The sequence below is a fragment of the Protopterus annectens genome, chromosome 11.part0 (assembly GCF_019279795.1).
Source record: "Protopterus annectens isolate FY-2018-M chromosome 11.part0, PAN1.0, whole genome shotgun sequence".
In the NCBI taxonomy this organism is placed as follows: Eukaryota; Metazoa; Chordata; order Ceratodontiformes; family Protopteridae; genus Protopterus; species Protopterus annectens.
Window position 1 is genome coordinate 1,139,880,983 of NC_056745.1, and position 21,266 is coordinate 1,139,902,248.

General features: G+C 39.9%; 1 protein-coding gene across 1 annotated transcript in view; it reads left to right on the forward strand.

Moving 5' to 3' along the window:
- The first annotated feature begins 5,682 nt into the window (after window positions 1-5,682).
- LOC122815742 (patatin-like phospholipase domain-containing protein 2) overlaps window positions 5,683-21,266 on the forward strand; it is a 680,367-nt gene continuing 664,783 nt past the window's right edge. The window contains exon 1 of the mRNA XM_044088494.1: window positions 5,683-6,074. Coding sequence (XP_043944429.1) covers window positions 5,888-6,074 — 187 coding nt within the window. The 5' untranslated portion in view covers window positions 5,683-5,887. The remainder of the gene's footprint in view (window positions 6,075-21,266) is intronic.

Consider the following 21,266-nt stretch of genomic DNA (forward strand, 5'->3'; position numbering starts at 1 on the left):
CAAAGAAGGGACACTTTAATATTAGTACTGCTACCTTGAGCAGCTGACAAAATAAAAGAATCTACATGCATTTCAAGTAATCTATAACTTTGATTATTACAGTTATTTCTTAATTGTAAACCCTCCATGTTTTCTTCCAAAATTGCTATTTTATGGAGGGATTATTAGGGGAAGAGCAACATTTTGAGCCAAAATTGGGGACAGTTGAGAGGTTGGCTATGCCTAATTCTATAAAGCAATTTATTTGCATGTACCTCTCAACCTGTTAATGCAGTAAATCTGAACAAGGCCAAATATATTGGGGGCACATATAAACAGTACTAAAAATTGCTCTTGTATAAATTGAGACAGTTGATGGAACAGCTCTTACTTTAACATGCATTTTTCTGAAGGTTATGAAGTCTGAAACTTATTATTTAGTTACTTAATTCCTAAATGATTTGCCAGAAAACTACAAATTTTATGAAGAACAAACCAAAAATAAGAAGCAAAAATCGATTCATTCTTTGAAAATCTGGACAGTTGGGAGGTATAGTTCAGCTGGGCCTGTCTGAGTTTGCTGCCCTTCCCCCCTGACAAAATAATGGTTGAATGGAGCCTCTGCAGCCATTCCAATGAACCATTACTTGGCTATTTCACTCCATTTACCATAAACACTAATGTGCATACTGCTTTACTTCTATGATGAGTTGGACTTCATTTGAAAGTTTTATTTTGTATTTTACAGCACAAACACTAAGTCATCTGTTAAACAAAGCAATGCAGTCTCACAATGAAAACTTAGCATTAAAACTTCTCTGCCCTTGAAACTCACATTCATTGAAACAGCATTGAAACCCACATTCAAAGAAACTACATTTTGCCAGTGGCAGATAAAGATTAATTTTGGGCTGTTTTCAAATCATAGGCCCCTTGCATATGAAACATACATGTGCTCTTTGATACACCTTCCTCATTGTACTAAAATTATATTCCTTGTACAATACAGTACACTTGTTAGAGGGTGTTTTAAATTTGTTTTGAACATTTTTCCAGTAAGCAATGAAACAAACCATATGCACCCATAATGGCAAAACTGCCCAGTTGAGAACATTTATCATAAAAAAGTCTACTCAGACTTCCACAGTCCACCATTATTAGTAAATATACACAATTATACAGTCCACCATTATTAGTAAATATGCACAATTCCACAGTCCACCATTATTAGTAAATATGCACAATTCTACAGTCCACCATTATCAGTAAATATGCACAATTCTACAGTCCACCTTTATCAGTAAATATGCACAATTCTACAGTCCATTATCAGTAAATATGCACAATCTCTGAAGTAAGTCATCTAAATAATTCCACATTAAAGAAATCTGTAACTAATGAAGCGGTTGCTGCTAGCAATCACCTTTATATTTCATGGTTTCATCGAAAAATAAAGTGTCTGTTGCCCCTCAGGAATAAATTGCCTATATTACATTAAAAATGATAAGCTAGTAATAATATTGCAAGAGGAAATGGATGGCAAACTGATAACAGACTCATAGTTAGTATCTTCACCAAGGAGAACATTCTCAGTATGGCAGCATCCACCCCTTGTGGGAGTAGAACCCACAGCCTTCTGCATCAAAAGCAAGTACACAGCCTGTTGTGCTATAGTATTAACTAGGCAAAGCACTAAACTTCTATTCCCTGCAGCTCTCAGCTCCTTGTAAAATCTACTCAATACTCAACTGCATCTCAACTTCGCAGCTCAAGAAAACTGGAAAAAGCCAAAATGTATTGGGGCGGGGGCCCAAAAGCCCAAAAACCAGGGACACATTAAACATTGCTTGTATAATCTTGGAAAGTTGCTAGAATAAAATGTTGTGTTGCCACCATACATTTTACTGCCAAGGTCCCTGAGCAAAAAACAGTCAGAGTAACATACCACTACGCCACATCAGCTGCTTTGTAAAAGAGAGGAAGACTGAAACTTAAATGGCTATCATTTAGTGAATTTAGTTCTCACCATAGCTGTCAACCTCTTCGTACAAAACACCTGGACAAACCCAGTAGTGAGGGAATATAGCCCTCAAACATATTCAGTGAATTCAGTTCTTGCCATAGCTGTCAACCTTAGCACAAAAACCTGGACGAAGCCAATAATGGGTGAATACAGTCCCAAAAATAGGGACAAATTTAAAATATTCATCTTATAAACTTAGAAAATTGCTAGAAAAAAAGGTTGTGCTACTATGTATTCTGGAGAACATGAAGTTTGAAATTCAAATGCCAGTCAATTTTACTGCTGACAGAACAAAAACTATTTTCAGCAGAGACCCAGGGATTAATACTGCAGACACGTCTTTGTAAAATGACAGGGCACCAGAGCAAATCCACACAAACACAGGGAGGAGATGCAGACTCCACACACAAGGCACCCCAACCAAGAATCAAACCAGAAAACCTATAGCTGTGAGGCAACAATACTACCACTGCACCATCAAATATGCAAGGAATTAAACATTCAGAAACCTGAAGTCTGAAATTCAAATGCCTGTCAATTTTACTGCTGACAGAACAAAAACAATTTTCAGCAGAGACGCAGGGATTAATACTGCAGACACATCTTTGTAAAATGGCAGGGCACCAGAGCAAATCCACACAAACACTGGGAGGAGATGCAGACTCCACACAGAAGCCACCCCAACCAAGAATCAAACCAGAAAAACTATAGCTGTGAGGCAACAATACTACCAATGCACCATCAAATATGCAAGGAATTAAACATTCAGAAACCTGAAGTCTGAAATTCAAAGGCCTGTCAATTTTATTTAACATTTTTTAATCAGGACAGTCTGACTTGGAACAAAAAAACAATTTTCAGCAGAGGCCCAGGAAGAAATAATGCAGACATGTCTTTGTAACATGGGAGGACACAAAAGCAAACCCACACAAACACAGGGAGAAGATACAGACCCCACAAAGAAGGAACCACAGCCAAGAATCAAACCCAAGAACCTGCAGCTGTGAGGCAACAATGCTACCAGTGCACCATCAAATAAAAACAAACCCATACCAACACAGGGACAATATAACAGACCCCACAAAGAAGGAACCCCAGCCAAGAATCAAACCTGAGAACCTGCAGCTGTGAGGCAACAATGCTACCAGTGCACCATCAAATAAAAGCAAACCCACACAAACACAGGGAGAATATAACAGACCCCACAAAGAAAGAACCCCAGCCAAGAATCAAACCTGAGAACCTGCAGCTGTGAGGCAACAATGCTACCAGTGCACCATCAAATAAAAGCAAACCCACACAAACACAGGGAGAAGATAACAGACCCCACAAAGAAGGAACCCCAGCCAAGAATCAAACCTGAGAACCTGCAGCTGTGAGGCAACAGTGCTGCTACTACACCATCAAATATCAAGCATTGCAACATTTACAAACCACAGATATTATGAGGAACAAATCAGATCAAATATGAGGCAAAAATCTGCAATTTTTTTTACAAATGGTGGTGGGTAGGGAACTCAAGTCTTTAACACCTGCATACAGGGTACAGGGCTCAAGCCTGAGGTATTCCCTACCACACCACCATGAGCACCTGGGTCATTTATACACACACACACACACACACACACACACACACACACACACACACACACACTAGTTTAATCCTGCCTGCACAGTTTCTCTGCAGCCAATAAGTAAAAGAAAGCTGCCCTGCAGCTGTTCTTTAATGTAAAATGAAAAGCGCACTAGCACAGCACCTGCAGCCATGCCATAAACAACTGTAACCCTGCCTGCAGCCGTTAAATAAAAGCTCAGCCATTAAATAAGTAAGTAAAGCTAGCTCACACACACACACACACACACACACACACACACACACCAGTTTAATCCTCCCTGCACAGTTTCACTGCAGCCAATAAGTAAAAAAAAGCTGCCCTGCACGGGCCTGCAGCTGTTCGTTAATGTAACAAGAAAAGCACACTAGCACAGATCCTGCAGCCATAAGCAAATGTAAGCTTTTCTGAAGCCATTAATTAAGTAAAGCTAGCACACACACACACACACACACACACACACACACACACACACACACAGTAAAAGTAAAAAGCACCATACACACACAATCAAGTATAAAAGCACCATACACACACAATCAAGTATAAAAGCACCATACACACACAATCAAGTATAAAAGCACCATACACACACAATCAAGTATAAAAGCAGCAAGTACCATACATTGTAAAAAGCACCATACACTTACCTGTCCGTTTTCCATAATATCCAGCTAATGTACATCCTGCCAGCGCAATACTCCAAGACCCGCGAGATCCTTGAAATCAATACTCCACTCCTTCCTGACGAGACTGTAATTCCTGACTGCTGCTGTTGCAGTCCAGACCCGACACATTATCCCAGCGAGTCTGTGCACTTTAAAAGTGCACAGACGTCTCCTTGTATTTCCCTATGGGGACTGCCGGACTGCCTGGAGCATGCGCATAGATGCGCAGTAGTCGGGACTACTGCGCATGCGCGAAGTCCGCGAAAATTTAAACTATTTTTTTTTTCTATTTTTATTTCTTTTTATTTTGAGGGGGCTGCAGTCCGGCAGTCCAATAGCACGGGCCACCCCTGACAAATGCTAAAATGCCCTCATTCTTTCTGTCCTTAAATTGATAACACAGTACCACTGATTCATTTCAGATTACATCATTTCTTTCTGATTCACAAGCTAACAGAACTCAAAGGTTAATAGCCCTTTTGATCTTGCAGCTGGTCAGGATGCCAGACCAATAAAAGAAATTATACATGCAAATTGTAGCCATTAACTCTGGCCACAAAACAATAGGTAGAATGCCTTTATCCAGACATCCTGCCTCCGAGTTTTGACAACAAAGCATTGACTTATCAGCATTGTTGCAGCAGAGTGCACTGTTACATTTTTGCATTTCCACATCTAACAGTATTTTCTGCCATTTAAGAGAACAAGCCTGTGGCTTATATTAATATTTACAAATGACAGAATTATCTACAAAATTATTTCTGGCTAGGCTGGCATCCTTCACCTATTTTCACACTCTCGAACTAACATATCCCCCAGCACACCTCTCAAGTGTCCCTGCTTTCACGTAATTTTTTTCTCCGCCTCTAGACTAAAACTATTATTTTTGGAGAAAATGTGTTGAATTAAACGTAAAATAAAACTATTTTACTTCAGAAAATGTATATGGATTCACATTTTACAGTACCGCAAAATAACAGTATTAGTGATTTTAAACTGTTCTTGGTTCATTGAGAATTATGCGTCCCAGTTCGGAGAACAGCCTCCCGTATTGACCTATAATAACTTCTCCACTTTAGAAACAATTATGGTGGTAAATAATTGGGTAATTGTTGTGTTATCTTGCAAAAGGAATATGTCCCACGAGCAGTCACCCACATTCCTCATCACTTGTGCCTTTTTCTGCCTTAGTTTCTACAGACACCATTAGTTACGTGCAGACAGAGAAGTTACAGTCTGAATAATACAACAACAGAGTCCACAACCTACACAATGGCGTAAAAAGCTCTAAACCCCACCCCTGTATCTAATACTGCACTCACGGTCTGTCGACACTTTGGGCCTCATACATATGTATATCTTTAAAAATCAGGAGGATCGCTTCAGGTGTTCTTGATTGGTTCCGCTTTGCCTGCTATATTCCGTGGGCGGTCGTTGGTGAATGGTTCGATTCTCAGTGGGGGCGGAGTGTGGGGGGAAGTATTGTGGAGTTCAGCTTAGGTCTTACCCGGCTGAGGAGTTTTTAGGTCCCCACCGAGTAATGATGAAGTGACAGTTTAGTTGCACCGAGAGATCAGTCTTCTTTCAGCGATTGTACACTTAACATGTTCGATTGTGAGAAAGGATGGAACATTTCCTTTGCTGGTTGCGGATTTTTGGGGCTGTACCACATCGGGGTGGCCAGCTGTCTCCAGGAGCAAGCCCCTCATCTATTGAAGGACGCCTGCAAGATCTATGGGGCATCAGCTGGTGCCCTCACGGCGGCCGCTGTAGTCAGCGGAGCTTGCTTCGGTAAGTAGTAACCCTAGACCCTTTGAGAACAACAAAAATAAAATTTTAAATGATGTAGCACTGTGTGGCATGAAGTGCTCAGATTATGGTGTGAAACTTGCACGTTATCGTGATGCACCAGTGCGTGTGTGCATGTATAGTTCCACGTATTTACATACACACACACACGTGTGTCATGCATATCAGCCATCTGATGTTTAGACTCACATTTTAGCTCTCTCCTCTCTTAATTTCTCTTAAAGCCCAGGTGACATTTTGAGAAAAAGGGGTGAATTAGTTATTTTACAGTTGTATTATAGTTAATTAGCATTCCAGACTTCTTTTACTTTAGCAAACTGATATAAATTCACATTCTCTTATTTTTGTCAATGTCCCAAGTTAATAGTACTAATATTTTTTTAAAATGTCTCTGATTTTTTTCTGGATTTATTCTTGAGTCATTGTGAAGTGTGCTGTGTATATATAGATATAATGCATAGGTGCATGTATGTGTTTTTTTAATATATGTGATTGTGTGTGCATGTATGTATACTGAAACAAAACAATGTAAGAAACTTTCTCCAGGTGTTGTCAGTGGGATAACTGTTCACAGTACTCCGCAGATTTGAAACAATATGAACCTAGTACTGATACTGACTGTTATAGAAATAAATAAATAAAACGGAGCTGTCATCTCAAATAAATCTCTTAAACTTGGTAAATCAAGTAAAAAATCCAATCCAGGATGTGTTGAATTCACAGTTTCTTATTAGTAAGCACAGAAGGGCAATCCATAAGAGAAATACAGTAATGTTTTCTCCACATTAATTTACTCAAATTTTTTTACTAAAATCTATTTCAATTCTTTTTCACGTCTGTGCACTCTCGAAATTCCAGGTTTTACTATCTAAGTGTAATTATTAATCAGAAGTAAGAAGCAGTTCAAACTACTAAAAACTGCTAACTACTACTTGTACATGTACTAAGTTCATATTGTTTCAAGTCTAGGGAGTGTTTTTGTATAGTTATTCCACTTGACAACATCTGGTGGAAAATTTCTTACAGTGTTTTGTTTTTGGGGCTAAGGGCATATTGAAACTTAGAGGGACTCTGCAGATTTTGTTTTGTTGGTATGTATGTACTTTGGAAACCTGTACACACACATCTGTGAATTTAGATCTCTCTCTCTCTCTGGCTTGATGTGATAAATGCTGGTATCTGACCAACGCAGGGAGGAGACAGAATTAGTAACAATGACCTAAGAATACTTCAACAAGAACTTACAGTACCATTATATCTATTATTGACTAGGTCATATAAATATGGGGAGATTCCTCAAGATTGGAGACATGCACTTATTAAACCTATTTTTAAGGGAAAGGGGAGTAGGACAAACCCAGAGTCATATAGACCCTTAAGTCTACTTTCATGTTGTGGAAAATAATGGAGAAGGTAATACTGGATATGTTATTGTCAGAACTGGATAGGTTGGGACTTGAAACCACATGTCAGCATGCATATGTTGAAAACAGATGTATTACCACCTGCAACATGATGTTCTATAACAATATAATAGCTATGAATTAAAAATTGTGTTGTCATGTAATTTATATAAATTTAACTTCAGCATTTGACAGGGTCATACGCGTAACACTGATCAGTAAATTAGTACAACTAGGTATTGATGTACTCTTGATAAGATGGATAGCTGCATGGCTTACAAATAGGACATGGCAAGTATCATACAGCAACTGGACAGGCAAAATCCTTGGTTACAGTCAGGGTGTCCCACAGGGCTCTGTCCTAGGCCCTTACTTGTTTAGATTGTATCCTTCAGACCTAATTTTTTCATCTGAGATGTTCTACAGTCTATATGCAGACGACCTGAAATTGGATAAACTGATTACATGTGTTACAGATAAGGATTTATGTCTGCAAAATAACTTGACTAAATTGACCATTTGAGCACAGGAGAATAATATGCTGATAAATACATCAAAAACAAGCATATGAGATTTGGTAGGCACAAATTGAAAGGTGAATATTTAATACACCACACAGTGACTGAAACTGTAGACCCATTTAAGGACCTGGGTATATGGGTAGCTTCAGGTATGAGATTTTGTAATCATATCAACCAATTGGTTAATGGTAGTTATAGAACTATTGGTTGTATAAAAAGATTTATAAAATCTAGGAAATCAAAAATAATTAAGTCATTGTTAGTTACATTAGACTCAGACTTGAGCATGGAATAACAATATGGAAACCCTATAAGAAAACAAGCATGAGTAAACTGGAGAAAGTAAAACAGAAATATACCAAGGGTATTCATGAATGTGAAAATTTAAGTTTATTATGAAAGACTAAAATATCTGAACATGTACAGTGTCTCTTACAGATGTCTAAGAGGAGATCTTATTCAGGTATATAGGGCATTTAGTGACAGCTAACTCTGGGAATGTTTAGGGTCATCAAAATGTACTAAAGAATCATCAGACAACCTATATAGAAGATTCTATAGGAATGAGAAGTGCACAAATTGGTTCTCTGAGTAGCTGATGCATGGAGCAGACTACCAAATTACTTTAAAGCAAGTACTAGTTTAGATATTTTACGAACAGCCTAGATACTTATTATGGGGACAAGTATTTTGGTATATTGGCAAGCCTGTGCTTGAAGTATTTGTATGTATGTATGCATGTAATTGGTTAAGTAAATCTTCCCTTTGCCTATCAGATTGGAAATTATTTGGATTACTTTATAAGTTATTTGAAAGTTTTTACTTTTGTAAGTAGTACTGGTAAATTCATATAAAAGCTGTTTTTGTCATAGGGTAGTACTAGGACTGTTTGAAATTAGTGTATTAGTGTATTAGCCCCACTGAATCCTCAGAACTTATTTAACTGCAGCTGCACAACACAACATTGGGGAAGAGAGAAAAGTCATCCAAACCACACACAGTGGTCTTGGACTATTACTCATTTCATGCTCACGCAAGTGAGCAATTGATTTCTGAGATTGCATGCTGTGAGACCATATAGATAGGCCACGTTAAAGGCATAACAGATCCGAGTATATTTTCGCAAAACTTTCATAATTTGGAAAATTAGGGACAAACCATGTATTAACCGCAACCAGGAGGCAAAACTGTCGTAATTCAGCAAATTGGGGACAAACAGCTAAACCTGCGTTGTTTTGTTTCCTACATTACAGTTATAGCTTGGTAAATGCATGCATATTTTGGAAATGTAAGTTGCATAAAACTGTAAAAGAAATGGATTTTCTTACCGAAAAAAGGTGTAGTGTTATAGTTTGTCCTAGGCATGTTTCTTTGATTTAAATTAGTAGTTATGTCGCCAAAGTAAACCAACCTGCTTGGGTTAATACATCCTCCACAGTACGTGCATGAATTAATGCGAATATTCATACACAATTTCAGCAATGTAAGTAGTACTGTGTAGTAAATATATCTTACCGCATGAGTTAAATGCACTTACATCACCCTCCTTCATAATAAGTGCAATGGCATTTACAAATCATTACATGTTTAATCTTCACAGGCATGTTATTGTGTCCATATTTCCTTCTCTCTGATAGTTCTACAGTGACATTCACACAGCACATAAATAAAATGGATATTATTTTCTGTGTTTCAGTAACTTAAGTTGCATAGTAATAAAAAACGGGAATCCGTTAACATATGTTTTTAGTACATTGACATTATTTGGCGAATTATGAAACATTTCACTCCTGGATGGGTTAATACGCAACTACCCTCTTTGCAGTACATTCTTGACACAGATAAAAGGGCACTAGAGCAATAAAACCAGTATCCATAACAACAGCAGTTAAATACAGTTTGAGACACAGTTCAGGTATACGGTTGCATACATTGTGAGGTGCTGGAGAATTGTGAAGTTGCATTACACATTCAGTACAGCTTCCCATGTTAACAAAACGGAGAGAGTCTGCTAGAGTAACGAATGAGAACTTAGTGATGCAGTTAAAATGCAGTATCATGAGTAGTGTATCACAGGTGTAAAGTAACAAGGGAAGAGTTTATGAAGTGTAGCAGTGAAAGTGGAAAGGATGCAGAGGGTTTTGGGCTTTGTGTATTCCTGTCCATTATGTTGATAAACTGGGAAGATTTAAAATGGGTTAGGTTGTTGGGCATTCTTAGTTTCGGTGGAAAGCGACAATCAACCCATAGAACCCAGAAATCTCTTAAGTCTTGCATAATTGATGACAGTCTTGCTTAATTGATGGTACCAGCTTGACTGGATTTGAGTAGTACATTTTTTTTTTGTAAGATTAACGTACTATTCCAGAAACTGTAAGAAATATGCTGTATTTTTTGTGAAGGTGGTGGTCTGCCGTTATTTTGTAACATGAACAGAAAAAAAATATCAAAAAAACTAAATGCCAAAAAAATGAATTATTGTATCCTTTGAGAAGTCATCTACCCCAGGAAACTGCCAGACTGACAATAAGTCCCTAAGAGTTGATTGACCCAGTTGTTCAGGATTTGGAGAACTTATGTGGACAGTGATCTTGATGTCTCCTTCTATGTTGCACAGCTTATAAACGGAGGGATTGTGTCTAGATCTAGGGATGTTATGTTCCCTTTACTCCACCCTCATTAGACAAATCATTGAATATAATGCCCTCTTTGGCATGTGTCTGTCCAGGCACATGCAACAACTGCAACGCCCACAGAGATATCTTACTAAAATGATAGAAGGCTTGAGCAACATGCCCTACATGGACCGACTCAAAGCCTTGTCACTATACTCAGTATCCTGCAGACCACTAAGAGGTGACCTGTCTGGCAAGCAAGGCATCCTCTGAGCCGTTACTGATGGATTTAACTGCACATCAGCAAGTCAGATGGCATCAGAAATACTCTGTTTAGGCAGCTAAACCTGTTCTGCAACATCAACAGAACGGTTTAGAGGAACAGGTATATGTTGCAGAGGATACTGCTGCTGTGGAACAGACTCCTCATCCACTTAAAACAAAGTTCATCCCTGTTCATTTTCAAGCATGACTTGGATCTATGAATGGGAAACAAAATTTACCCCAGGACTGCCCCCTGTACTACTAATAGATGCATCTCCTGGGTCCCCCGCAAATTATCTATATCTATCTATGGTATGATCCCATTTATTCTCATTAAGGGTAATATATAATTTTCGACCATGGGATAGGTAAGGCCAATCTATAACTAAATGGACTAGGCTAAAAAGAGAAACTGGCTAGGCTTAAAATGGCTCGTAAGGGAAGCTAGCCTAGTACCTATTGGTAGAATAACAATTCCTGTTTTTTTTTTTCAAATAAGCAAATGTGAATCCTAAAGTAAAGATAGTTAACAGGATTGAAGAAGGACAAACATCATTTACTTAATGAAGAAAGAGAAACATACATTTTGTGCATATTTATCTTTCACTGATGTGATATATTTTTGGTTATTCTGTTGTATTAAGTATACAGTTGATCATTGTGAAAATACTTCTTCCTGCAACCTTAATTAACCTCACAGGTAGCTGCGCAGGGTAAATGATTGATTGTTTTGCAGTTAGCCATTTCGTATCTCCAGTATTCAAGTGCAGGTGAACCTGCTTGACCTGAGTGCAGAATAATAGAGCACTGCAGTTTAGGCTGCCTAGGCTTTTGAGGATTTATTTTGCACTTGTTGTATTTGGGTGTTCTGTGCATTGTTTTCAGTTTTAAGAGTTTACAGTGATTCAGACAGAAATACACTCACTGTCTGCTACAGAAATTTCTGTGGCAGTTAAGATTATGAGAATGGATACTGTAGTTTTGCTGTCTCATATTCGTAGCTGTTTTAGTACTCAATGCCACAATGTTTTATATTTCTGTTAGTGGACAAGCACAATATTTCTTCATATTTTTTGCTGCTGTTGATTCCAATGACTTTCTTAGTCCTGTGTGTTATGAACACTTAACATTTGGATGAGTGTATTCCTTTAATAGTTTTGTAGAACATGGCGAGGCTATGTTGCTCTAAAGAGAAAATTGTTACATGATGGTGCTGCTTTTAGCACTTATGGCAGTGCAGCAATACAGATATGAAGGTTGGAACCGGCAGTTATTTATTTATTTTTTTAATATTTTAAGGAATATTACAAGGGACAGCAGTGACTGTTATGGCAACAAGCAATTTTGAAAGGGAGATCTGCATGTTTACTTGTTCCAAAATGTGTGAAATTGATAGTTAATGTTTGTATTGGTCTCTGGTATATATTGGTATGGTAAGACATTTTTAATTTTGTTGTCATTTAATTTTGGTTATGCTGTTTGGTTGTCTGCTTATAGCAGTAATATTTTATGTTTTCATCCCAGCAGAATCTCTCAATATCATTTTTTCATCACCTCTAAACTACTACTGTGAGTTGTCTAGTTCATTTGACATGGCAGCCCAGGTGAACATCACTGTATCACCCCAGCAAAGCTGATTGTGTCACTGTACTAAAGCAAATCCTGCTTTACGCTAAAGTACTCCTACCTGAATTACCATTTAGGAAGAATCTGACCAGTCTCTGTCAACAAAGTTTACTCATGATCATTCCCATTACTTAAGTACTAGGTTGGGGGGAAAGATCCTATGCTGATAACCCCTCCTTGCTTTGATACAGGAAGCTGTGCTTCTCCAGGCTTGGATCTTCGAAAGGACAAGCCCCCCATGTGCTTATTATCACACTAGATTAAAAAGAAAAGGCTGGAACTACTGTAGAATCCAAGTCAAATGCTCCTGTGGCAAAGAAATGAGTGTCTATTTCCTCCCTCCATTTCCACATTTTCTCTGTCTTTTGTGTGTGTGTGTGTGTGTGTGTGTGTGTGTGTGTGTGTGGGGGGGGGGGCTTTGTCCAAATACACTTTCTCTTACCCTAGACTCCCTCTAAACTACTTTTTTATCCTGATCTCTCACTACTTTACTCCTAACTAGACACCTGTAGCTGATGCTTTTCTCAATGTTAGCTTACAATGGTTGCTGACATCTGTCACTAACCTGGGTCGTCTTACTTGCACAGACTGTAACTTCCATTTGTTTACATTTTACTTGAAATTTATAAAAAAAGGTGACTTTATTTATTGAAATATTGGTATCATTACATAGTCTGTGCTATTATTTCAAGTGTTCTGTACCACTGTCCCTGTCAGTACTTATTTTTATAATTTATTCTTCCTTAAGGTGTCACAATCTGGCAAACATTTTAATGTGATTTGTTTTTCCAGGCAAGGCTTCTTGTTCTCACAATGCCGCATATTGTATAATGTCTTCCTTTCCTTATCCTTGAGTGCCATGTCCCAGGGGTTTAAATTTGCATTTCCTTGAGTCTAGGGTTTCTTTGTCTTGAGACAGTCGCAACTATTGTTTTTAACTGTACTCTATTTTTAAGCTGCTAGACAGACTTCAGGGTACTTTGTCTGCTTCCAAACTAAGAGACAAATTGTGTATAGTATAAGGGAAAAAATGCCTTCTACTTCTGTACTCTGTAGTCGATTACAACTGTAGTGATGTATCTTTTCCTAAACTGTGCATTTCTGTGGTATAGTTTGATGTGTTGCTTACTTTTTAGTATGTTTGTTGTATTCCTACGTTGTTGTTGTGCATGGATGTCTATGCTGCTAATAATAGTGTGACCTGGGTGTGTAAACTGTTATTTTTGTTGATGTAGCATGGCTGCTCTTCCCAGGTCCTTCTTATCGAGAGGCTTTGGCCAATGGGGTCTGCCCAAATAATGTGATTAAAATAAGAAGCAATAAATTGGGTTTCTTTTTGTAGCTTCAGTCAGTGGGCAGGATTCACGAAGGCTTGCACGGAGTGTAAGAGACGTGTAACACTCCATGCAAGCCTTGCGATCCAGGAACAGCCCTAAACTCCGTGTAAGAGACCAGCTAAAACGTCTCTTACACGGACTGGGCGTGGACATGCTAAATACCTCACTTGCAGCCAAAAGGTATGCAAATGAGGTATAATAGCGATCCACGAAGCAGACACCAGTCCGTGTAAGAGACATTTTAGCTGCAGAAATGTACTCAGTTGACAACTGAGTACGTTTCTGCAAATTCCACAATGGAGCCATGTCGGCTCCAAATAAAGGGTGCATATGTGTCGGGCAGCATTGGCAAGGTAACCCGATGCAAAAATATTAAAAATATAATTTTTTTTTTCGGCGATCGCCGATGTTTAAACCCAGCGCAGCCCCGCGCAAACGGGCTGCGCTATATAAAACCATAAAAAAGAAGGTTATAAACCCACAAATGTGGGTTTCATGCAATACATGGAATGACAATGCAGGGACCAGCAGACCAAAAACAACATGGCCACCGTGTAGTGGTTGCTAAGGGGGGAAGCTGAGTCTAAGACATGTAACTAAGCATTAGTAGGCAATCTTATGTAAATGAGGGTTAGGATAGTGAATCTCACAGTCACATAGCAAATGAGCACAGTCTCTGAGTAGTGTAAGAGCTATATAAGGGGGAGGAATAGAGTAGGAGATAGGTGACATCACAGGGGGGAATGTTAGAAAGAAATGCAGTTCATTGGAGGTCAGTGTAACATGACAGACACAGATCATGGAAAGAGGTGTGCCACTAGATAAGTCAGGGAAAGTCAAGAAATGGAAGGTGTACACTGTTACTTACACCAAAGTTTCTTGCTGGGCGTGCATGCGCACGTGTGCACGCCATGAAGCGCGAGTAGGGCAGTGTTTGTGCGTGTAAGGCAGACTGAGCATGTGGGAGCATGTTGGGAGATGTTTAACACTGTTTGCGCTGGTGTCCGCGCGTGTAGGGCAGGCTGAGCATGTTGGAGGCTGTTGGCAGACGTGTAACAGTGCTAGCGCGGGTGCGAGCGTGTTTTAACCCGAATAAGTAGATTCTGAACTGTGTAAGCACGTGTAAGCCACTGTGAGCGTGTTTCTGCTGGTATGCACGTTGCTCCCCCCTGAGGAAACAGAAAGGAAAAAGGAAGCAACAGAATTAATAGGAAGCTAGCGGGGATAACTGCTGAAGCTAGCAGGTGAAAACAATTGGAAGCAGGCAATTACACAGGCAGAATAGTAGCCCAGCCCAGCACTTAAAACTCTGCAAACAGTAGTGCAGGATGTTTCTCTTAAGAGACACTGCAAGACAGGAGTAAGCTAATAGAAGTGAAAACTGAAAAGGCTTCACTCAGAGCAACAATGTTAGGGGCTGCCATAGCTGTCATAATGAGACATAGGCGACTTGCTGAGGGTGGTGACAATGCAGATGGTGCCAGACAACCCACAGTGAGGAGACGGAGAAGAGTGTACAGGCCCAGGGTCACCTACCACGGGTTACATGAGCTGGAGATAGTAGAGCGCTATAGAGTGGACAGAGAGCTCCTGCAGCAAATTGTTGAGCTGTGCAGGCCACGCCTCACACACACAACCAACAGAGGGGAACCCATCCCAGTGGAAACCAAGGTATGTGTTGGCGTAAGAATACTAGCAACAGGTACCTTCCAGAGACCAACTGGCGATATGATGGGGATATCACAGGCATCAGCCTCCAGGGTACTGCACCAGTTCCTGGATGCCATCTCACCACATGTCGGTGATCATGTATATTTCCCCAATGCCCGTGAGGTATTGGCCAGCAATATGCGTCTCTTCCAGCAAATAGCGGAATACCCTGAGGTAGTGGGTGCAATAGACTGCACGCACATGCACATCAAAGCACCAGCCGGTGAGCGGGGTAGGGCCTACATTAACCGCAAGGGCTTCCCCTCCATCAACTGCCAGGTCGTGTGTGATGCCCAGGGCATAATAATGAATGTGTGTGCTGGCTGCCCTGGGAGTTACCACGATTCCCACATCTGGCATTTGACGCAGCTGTTGAAACACAGTAGTGATAGTACCCAGTTTCAAACCACAAACGAAGTTACACCAAAACCAGTTTATTCGATAAAGCTTTCGGGTCTACACCCTTCATCAGTATAATTTTACAACAGAAATGAGACATTTAAGTAGGAGAACCAATTAAACAAATGCTTCAGCCCAACCCACTCACTCACTAACCTAAAATTATTTAAAAGGGCAACCCCATACACACAAGATAATTTTTATATATACACATACAAAGAATTTAAATTCACTTTAAATATATCTTAAAATAGCTTAAAATATATACACATATATACATACAACACATACATGCATGATTCACATTATTCAAATAAATTTAAACATATATTTATACCTAAGAGATAATAAAAATAAAATAATGCCCTCTTACTATAGCTAATAGCTTCATAATTTTTCTCTTTGCTTCTTCACTAATAAGGGTTTTAAATTCACAGCATTATTCAAACCTGGACTCACGTCTGCTTGGAGCCTAATCATCCATTCCAATTCCTTTAATTCTAGGAGGTTATTAATGTCTCCCTTTCTTATACTAATATTGACTGCTGCCAATACCCTAAATTTGAATATATAATTACTTCCTTCTTCCATAATGTGCTTACTTAAAGCATTAGTTTGTAGCTTTCTTCTAATGTCTGACTTGTGTTCTATTATCCTTTCTTTGAGTTTTCTAGTAGTTTTGCCTACATAAAATGAAGTGCAGGCTAAACACGATGCTAGATATACAATTTTTTCTACATTACATGTGGTCAGTGTATTTTTCTCTTTATACGAGCGACGACTATTAGACTTGAAAAAGAATAAGATAGAACGTGACATCAATGACTTTAGATTGGGCCAGGTCTTTTCTTATAATCTTATTCGGATTATAAAATTTATCTAACATTATATTAACAGAAGCGCAAAGCTCACTTTTAAGCAAAGGGCTAAAATTCATTCCGAATAAGAGAGACAACGTGGTGCAAGCGTTGATGGACTTGAAAATGTTTATACGTAGTATTGCACTGAAACTGATTTTTAAAAATGAAAATGAACATAAACCTGTTTTTAAAAGATCTAGTTTATTTATGCCTTTACTATGCCCGATTTTGCTTGCTTTTTCAAATGTAGTTGAGACGTACCTCCCTGGACTACATGAAAAGAGACATAGAGGAGCTCTCTGATTATGTAGCCCAGGCAGGTATGACCCTAACCCTGAGCAGTATCCTTCCTTCACCAAGAATGATGCCACAATATAGATGATCAGCTTTAACAATTGGCTTAATGTCTGGTGTCATTCAAAGGGGATCCAGTGTCTGTCTGCCTGGGATGACATGCTTGACAAGCCACGCTGCTTCGCAAGGGACGGCTTGCACCTGTCACCCTGGGATTCGGATATTGGCTAAGGCTCTTGCCACCCCATAGTGCCTTTTTAGGCAAGGCTCAAATTCTAAACCTACCACCCTAGAAAACAAAAATGGGAAGAAACTGAGGGTAATGCTGCTCAATGCCAGAAGTCTAAATCTCAAAATGCACGCACTCGAGGCACTTCTCAGTATGGAGAACATCGATGTCTGTGCTGTAACTGAAACCTGGTTCAAGGCTCCTGAGAGCACCCGGCACTATTAGGTTTTACCTCATATCATGCGTTCCGGCCCCAAAACCCGGACCACACCACAAAAGGAGGGGTGTATCCATATTCATAAAGGATACCCACACCTCCAGGTTGGTGGCAACGCGAAGCTTGGAAACCATCCAGGTGCAACTAACCATAGGCAAAACTGCTCTACAAATTGTAGCATGCTACAGGCCACCCTCTCAAACTCAGGAACCCCACACAGCCTTCCTGAAGACACTGGAGGGTATAAATGTATCTCCAAACACCATCATATTGGGTGACTTCAACTACCCGAATATAGACTGGGAACATTACTCAATCCCTAACTTTCTAGCCCAACGGTTCCTGGAGTTCATAAATTCAAATGCCATGGAACAGCTAGTCACTGTTCCCACGGAAGGAGAAAATATACTAGATCTCATTGTCACAAACATGGGGACAAAATGCTCCACACGAAGTATATCCCTCATTGGTGAGATCTGATCATAAACTAATCTCACTGGAAATCCACATCCGCCCCCACCCCAAACAAAAGACCATAGTGAAGAACTTCTCTAAAGCAAACTTCACACTACTCAAGACTGGTGTGGTATCCTTCAAGGCCCCTGAGCCAGTGGAAACCACAACCCAAGCTGGAAGCCCTTACAAATGCCTTCTATGAACACCTCCAGGACTGCATGGATCAGGCAATCCCAAATAAAACCAAGACTCTTTCCACAAAGGGCAAACGTCCAGTCTGGTGGACCCCAGCCATTAACAAACTTTACAATAAGAGGAGAAAGCTATTACATGATAGAACAAAATCCATAAAAGGAAGTCACCCTGATCATTATTAGTAAAAAATACGAGCACTCATAAAATCAACTAAGGCCAATTTTGAGAGAAAAATTGCCATGGATTCAAAGGACAATCATAAGGCCTTTTCAGCTATGTTAGGAACCTGGGTGGAAACTCCCAGATATGCTCAGAATTAGTCCAAAATGATACAAAAATCACTGAACCCACAGACATTGCCAACATACTGGCAGACAGGTTCAGTGCAAACTCACCCTCCCCCCCTAAAGGAGAGATAACTATCCCAGCCGAGTGTAGCCTCCCTGACATCTCAAATGCGCAGGTGAAAGCTGCTCTCTCTAAAGCTAAAAACACAGCATCAATGGGACCGGATGATGTCCCCGGCTGTGTGCTACACGAGCTAAATGAGGAATTAAACCCGCACATAAGGCAGCTGTTTAATCTCAGCCTTACCACAGGATACGTGCCCAAGGAGTGGCGTACGGCAACTGTGGTCCCACTCCACAAAGGCGGTGTCTCTACGGACCCTGGTAATTACCGCCCCATAAGCTTAACAAGTCTAGTCTGCAAAGCTATGGAGAGGATCATAATGGAGATCATAAACAAAGATACAGGGGACTTGCAGACATTGGACCCGACCCAGTTTGGCTTTGTCAAGGGAAGATCATGCCTTTTGAACTTGGTCGACTTCTTCGAAACAGTCACCAGGGCCATTGATGAGGGAAAGGCAGTCCATACAGCCTACCATGACCTTGCAAAGGCTTTCGACACAATACCCCACTCGGGTATTGTAGAAAAACTTACCAGCTTAAATGTAAACCCATATGTCACAAGTTGGGTTGCAAACTGACTTAAGGACAGAACCCACAGGGTTAGAGTTGCTGGCGCTGTGTCAGACTCCAAGCCGGTCACAAGTGGTGTCCCACAGGGCTCGGTCCTTGGCCCCCTATTGTTTGGCATCTACTTCTCAGAAGTACAGGCCAACATGGGAGGACTTTGGCTGACAAAGTTTGCAGACGACTGCAAACTGGGCCATAGTGGAAAGTGCATCGGACACGGATATCCTTCAGAAGGGACTCACGGAAACAGATAGCTGGTGCCAGAGCCATGGCCTGAAGTTAAACGCCAAAAATGTATAGTCATACCCTTTGGAAAAACAAGGTAACCCCAAGCTACCATATAGGTGGCAATCCACTAAGCACAGAAGAGGTTATCAGGGACCTGGGGACCCAGGTTGACAGTGGCCTTTCTTTTGACACTCACGTTGCTAAAGTGGTTAGAAAGACCTTCTACATTGCCCACCTGATCATGAAGGGATTCACATCCAGATCTAGTGAGGTCATTGTTCCCCTGTACTCTTCACTTATCAGACCAATGATCGAGTACAATGCCCCATTCGGGATGTATCTCACCGGACATCTGCAGCAATTGGAGAGACCCCAAAGTTCCTCACCAAAAGGATAAAGGGACTCCAAAATCTGTCATATGCTGCCAGATTGAAGAAACTCCAGCTCTATTCAGTCGCATACCGTCTGCTCAGAGGTGACATGTGCCTGACATACAAGGCCATGTCCAACCCGGAATTAATGGACATGCTCCACCTCAAAAATCCAAATCCACCAAAACCACTAGAGCAAGCGACTTAAACCTTAGCACGGATATAAATAGGACGTGCTGGAGGGATAGATTTATCACTCAGAGACTCCCTATGCTGTGGAATAAAATCCCGGTCCATGTGAGGCAGAGCACCTCGCTGACTCTGTTCAAGAGAAATCTAGACCTGTGGATGGGAGATCGTAGGTTTACCCCGGGAATCATCTCTGTGTCACTGCTGGACAGAGGCACAACAAACTAATGGGCACAGTATTTTTTCATATAAGGGGTGGCGTAAGCCACAAAAATTTGGGCTAGGCTTATAAATGCCTTAGGGCAGATAGCCTAGTATAAACCTATGAACCTATGAGTGTGATACAAGTTCTACTTTTGTAATAATTTCTTATAAGAAGAAAGTTTATAATATCACATATCAGGAGAACTTGGCCATGAATGAATTGATGATTAATGATGCTATTGTGATAAAACAAGCAGATAAAGGTGGTGCAAGTGTGATCATGAAAAGAGAGTATTATTATGAAAAATTCTATGAGATTTTGAATGATGAGGGAACTTTTAAAGAAATTCCATATGTCCAAGTGCAGAAAGTTATAGCTGATGTTAACATGATGATTTATGATTTACAATTAACAAATGACATTAGTTTGGAATTGTTTAATTATCTGACTGTTGCATGCCCTAGAATACCCCAAATTTATGGTAACCCCAAAATACATAAAGATCTGTTAAATCCACCCCTGAGGCCTATAGTCTCAGGTGGTGGATGGATAACTGAACCCATTTCAAAATATCTACAGAATATGCTAGGAAAGTATTTAAAAACTTGTAATACAGTGTTAAAAATTACTGATGACTTCCTGGAATGCCTGTATAAATGGCAGTCTGGAAATAATATGGACAATTGTATTATGGTCACTTTAGATATCACATCCCTATTCACTGTTATCCCTAATGAATATGGGGTTAATGCAGTAAGGAATTTTCTAAATAATGAAATAAAAATGCATAGTAGGGAAATAGAAACTTTATGTGCACTTTTAGAAGTAGTATTGATGCACAATGTATTTATTTTGATCAGAAACTATTTCTACAGCTTAAAGGTGTTGCGATGGGCACATCAGTGGCAAATACTTATGCCAATTTAGTACTATATGAATGGGAGAAAGAAGTGCTGATGCAAAATGACAACCCTCTAAATAAGATGGTAGTTTTTTTACAAAAGATTTGTCGATGACTGTTTTTTGTTATGGAAAGGTACACTACTAGAACTTGAGGAATATGTGCAATACTTAA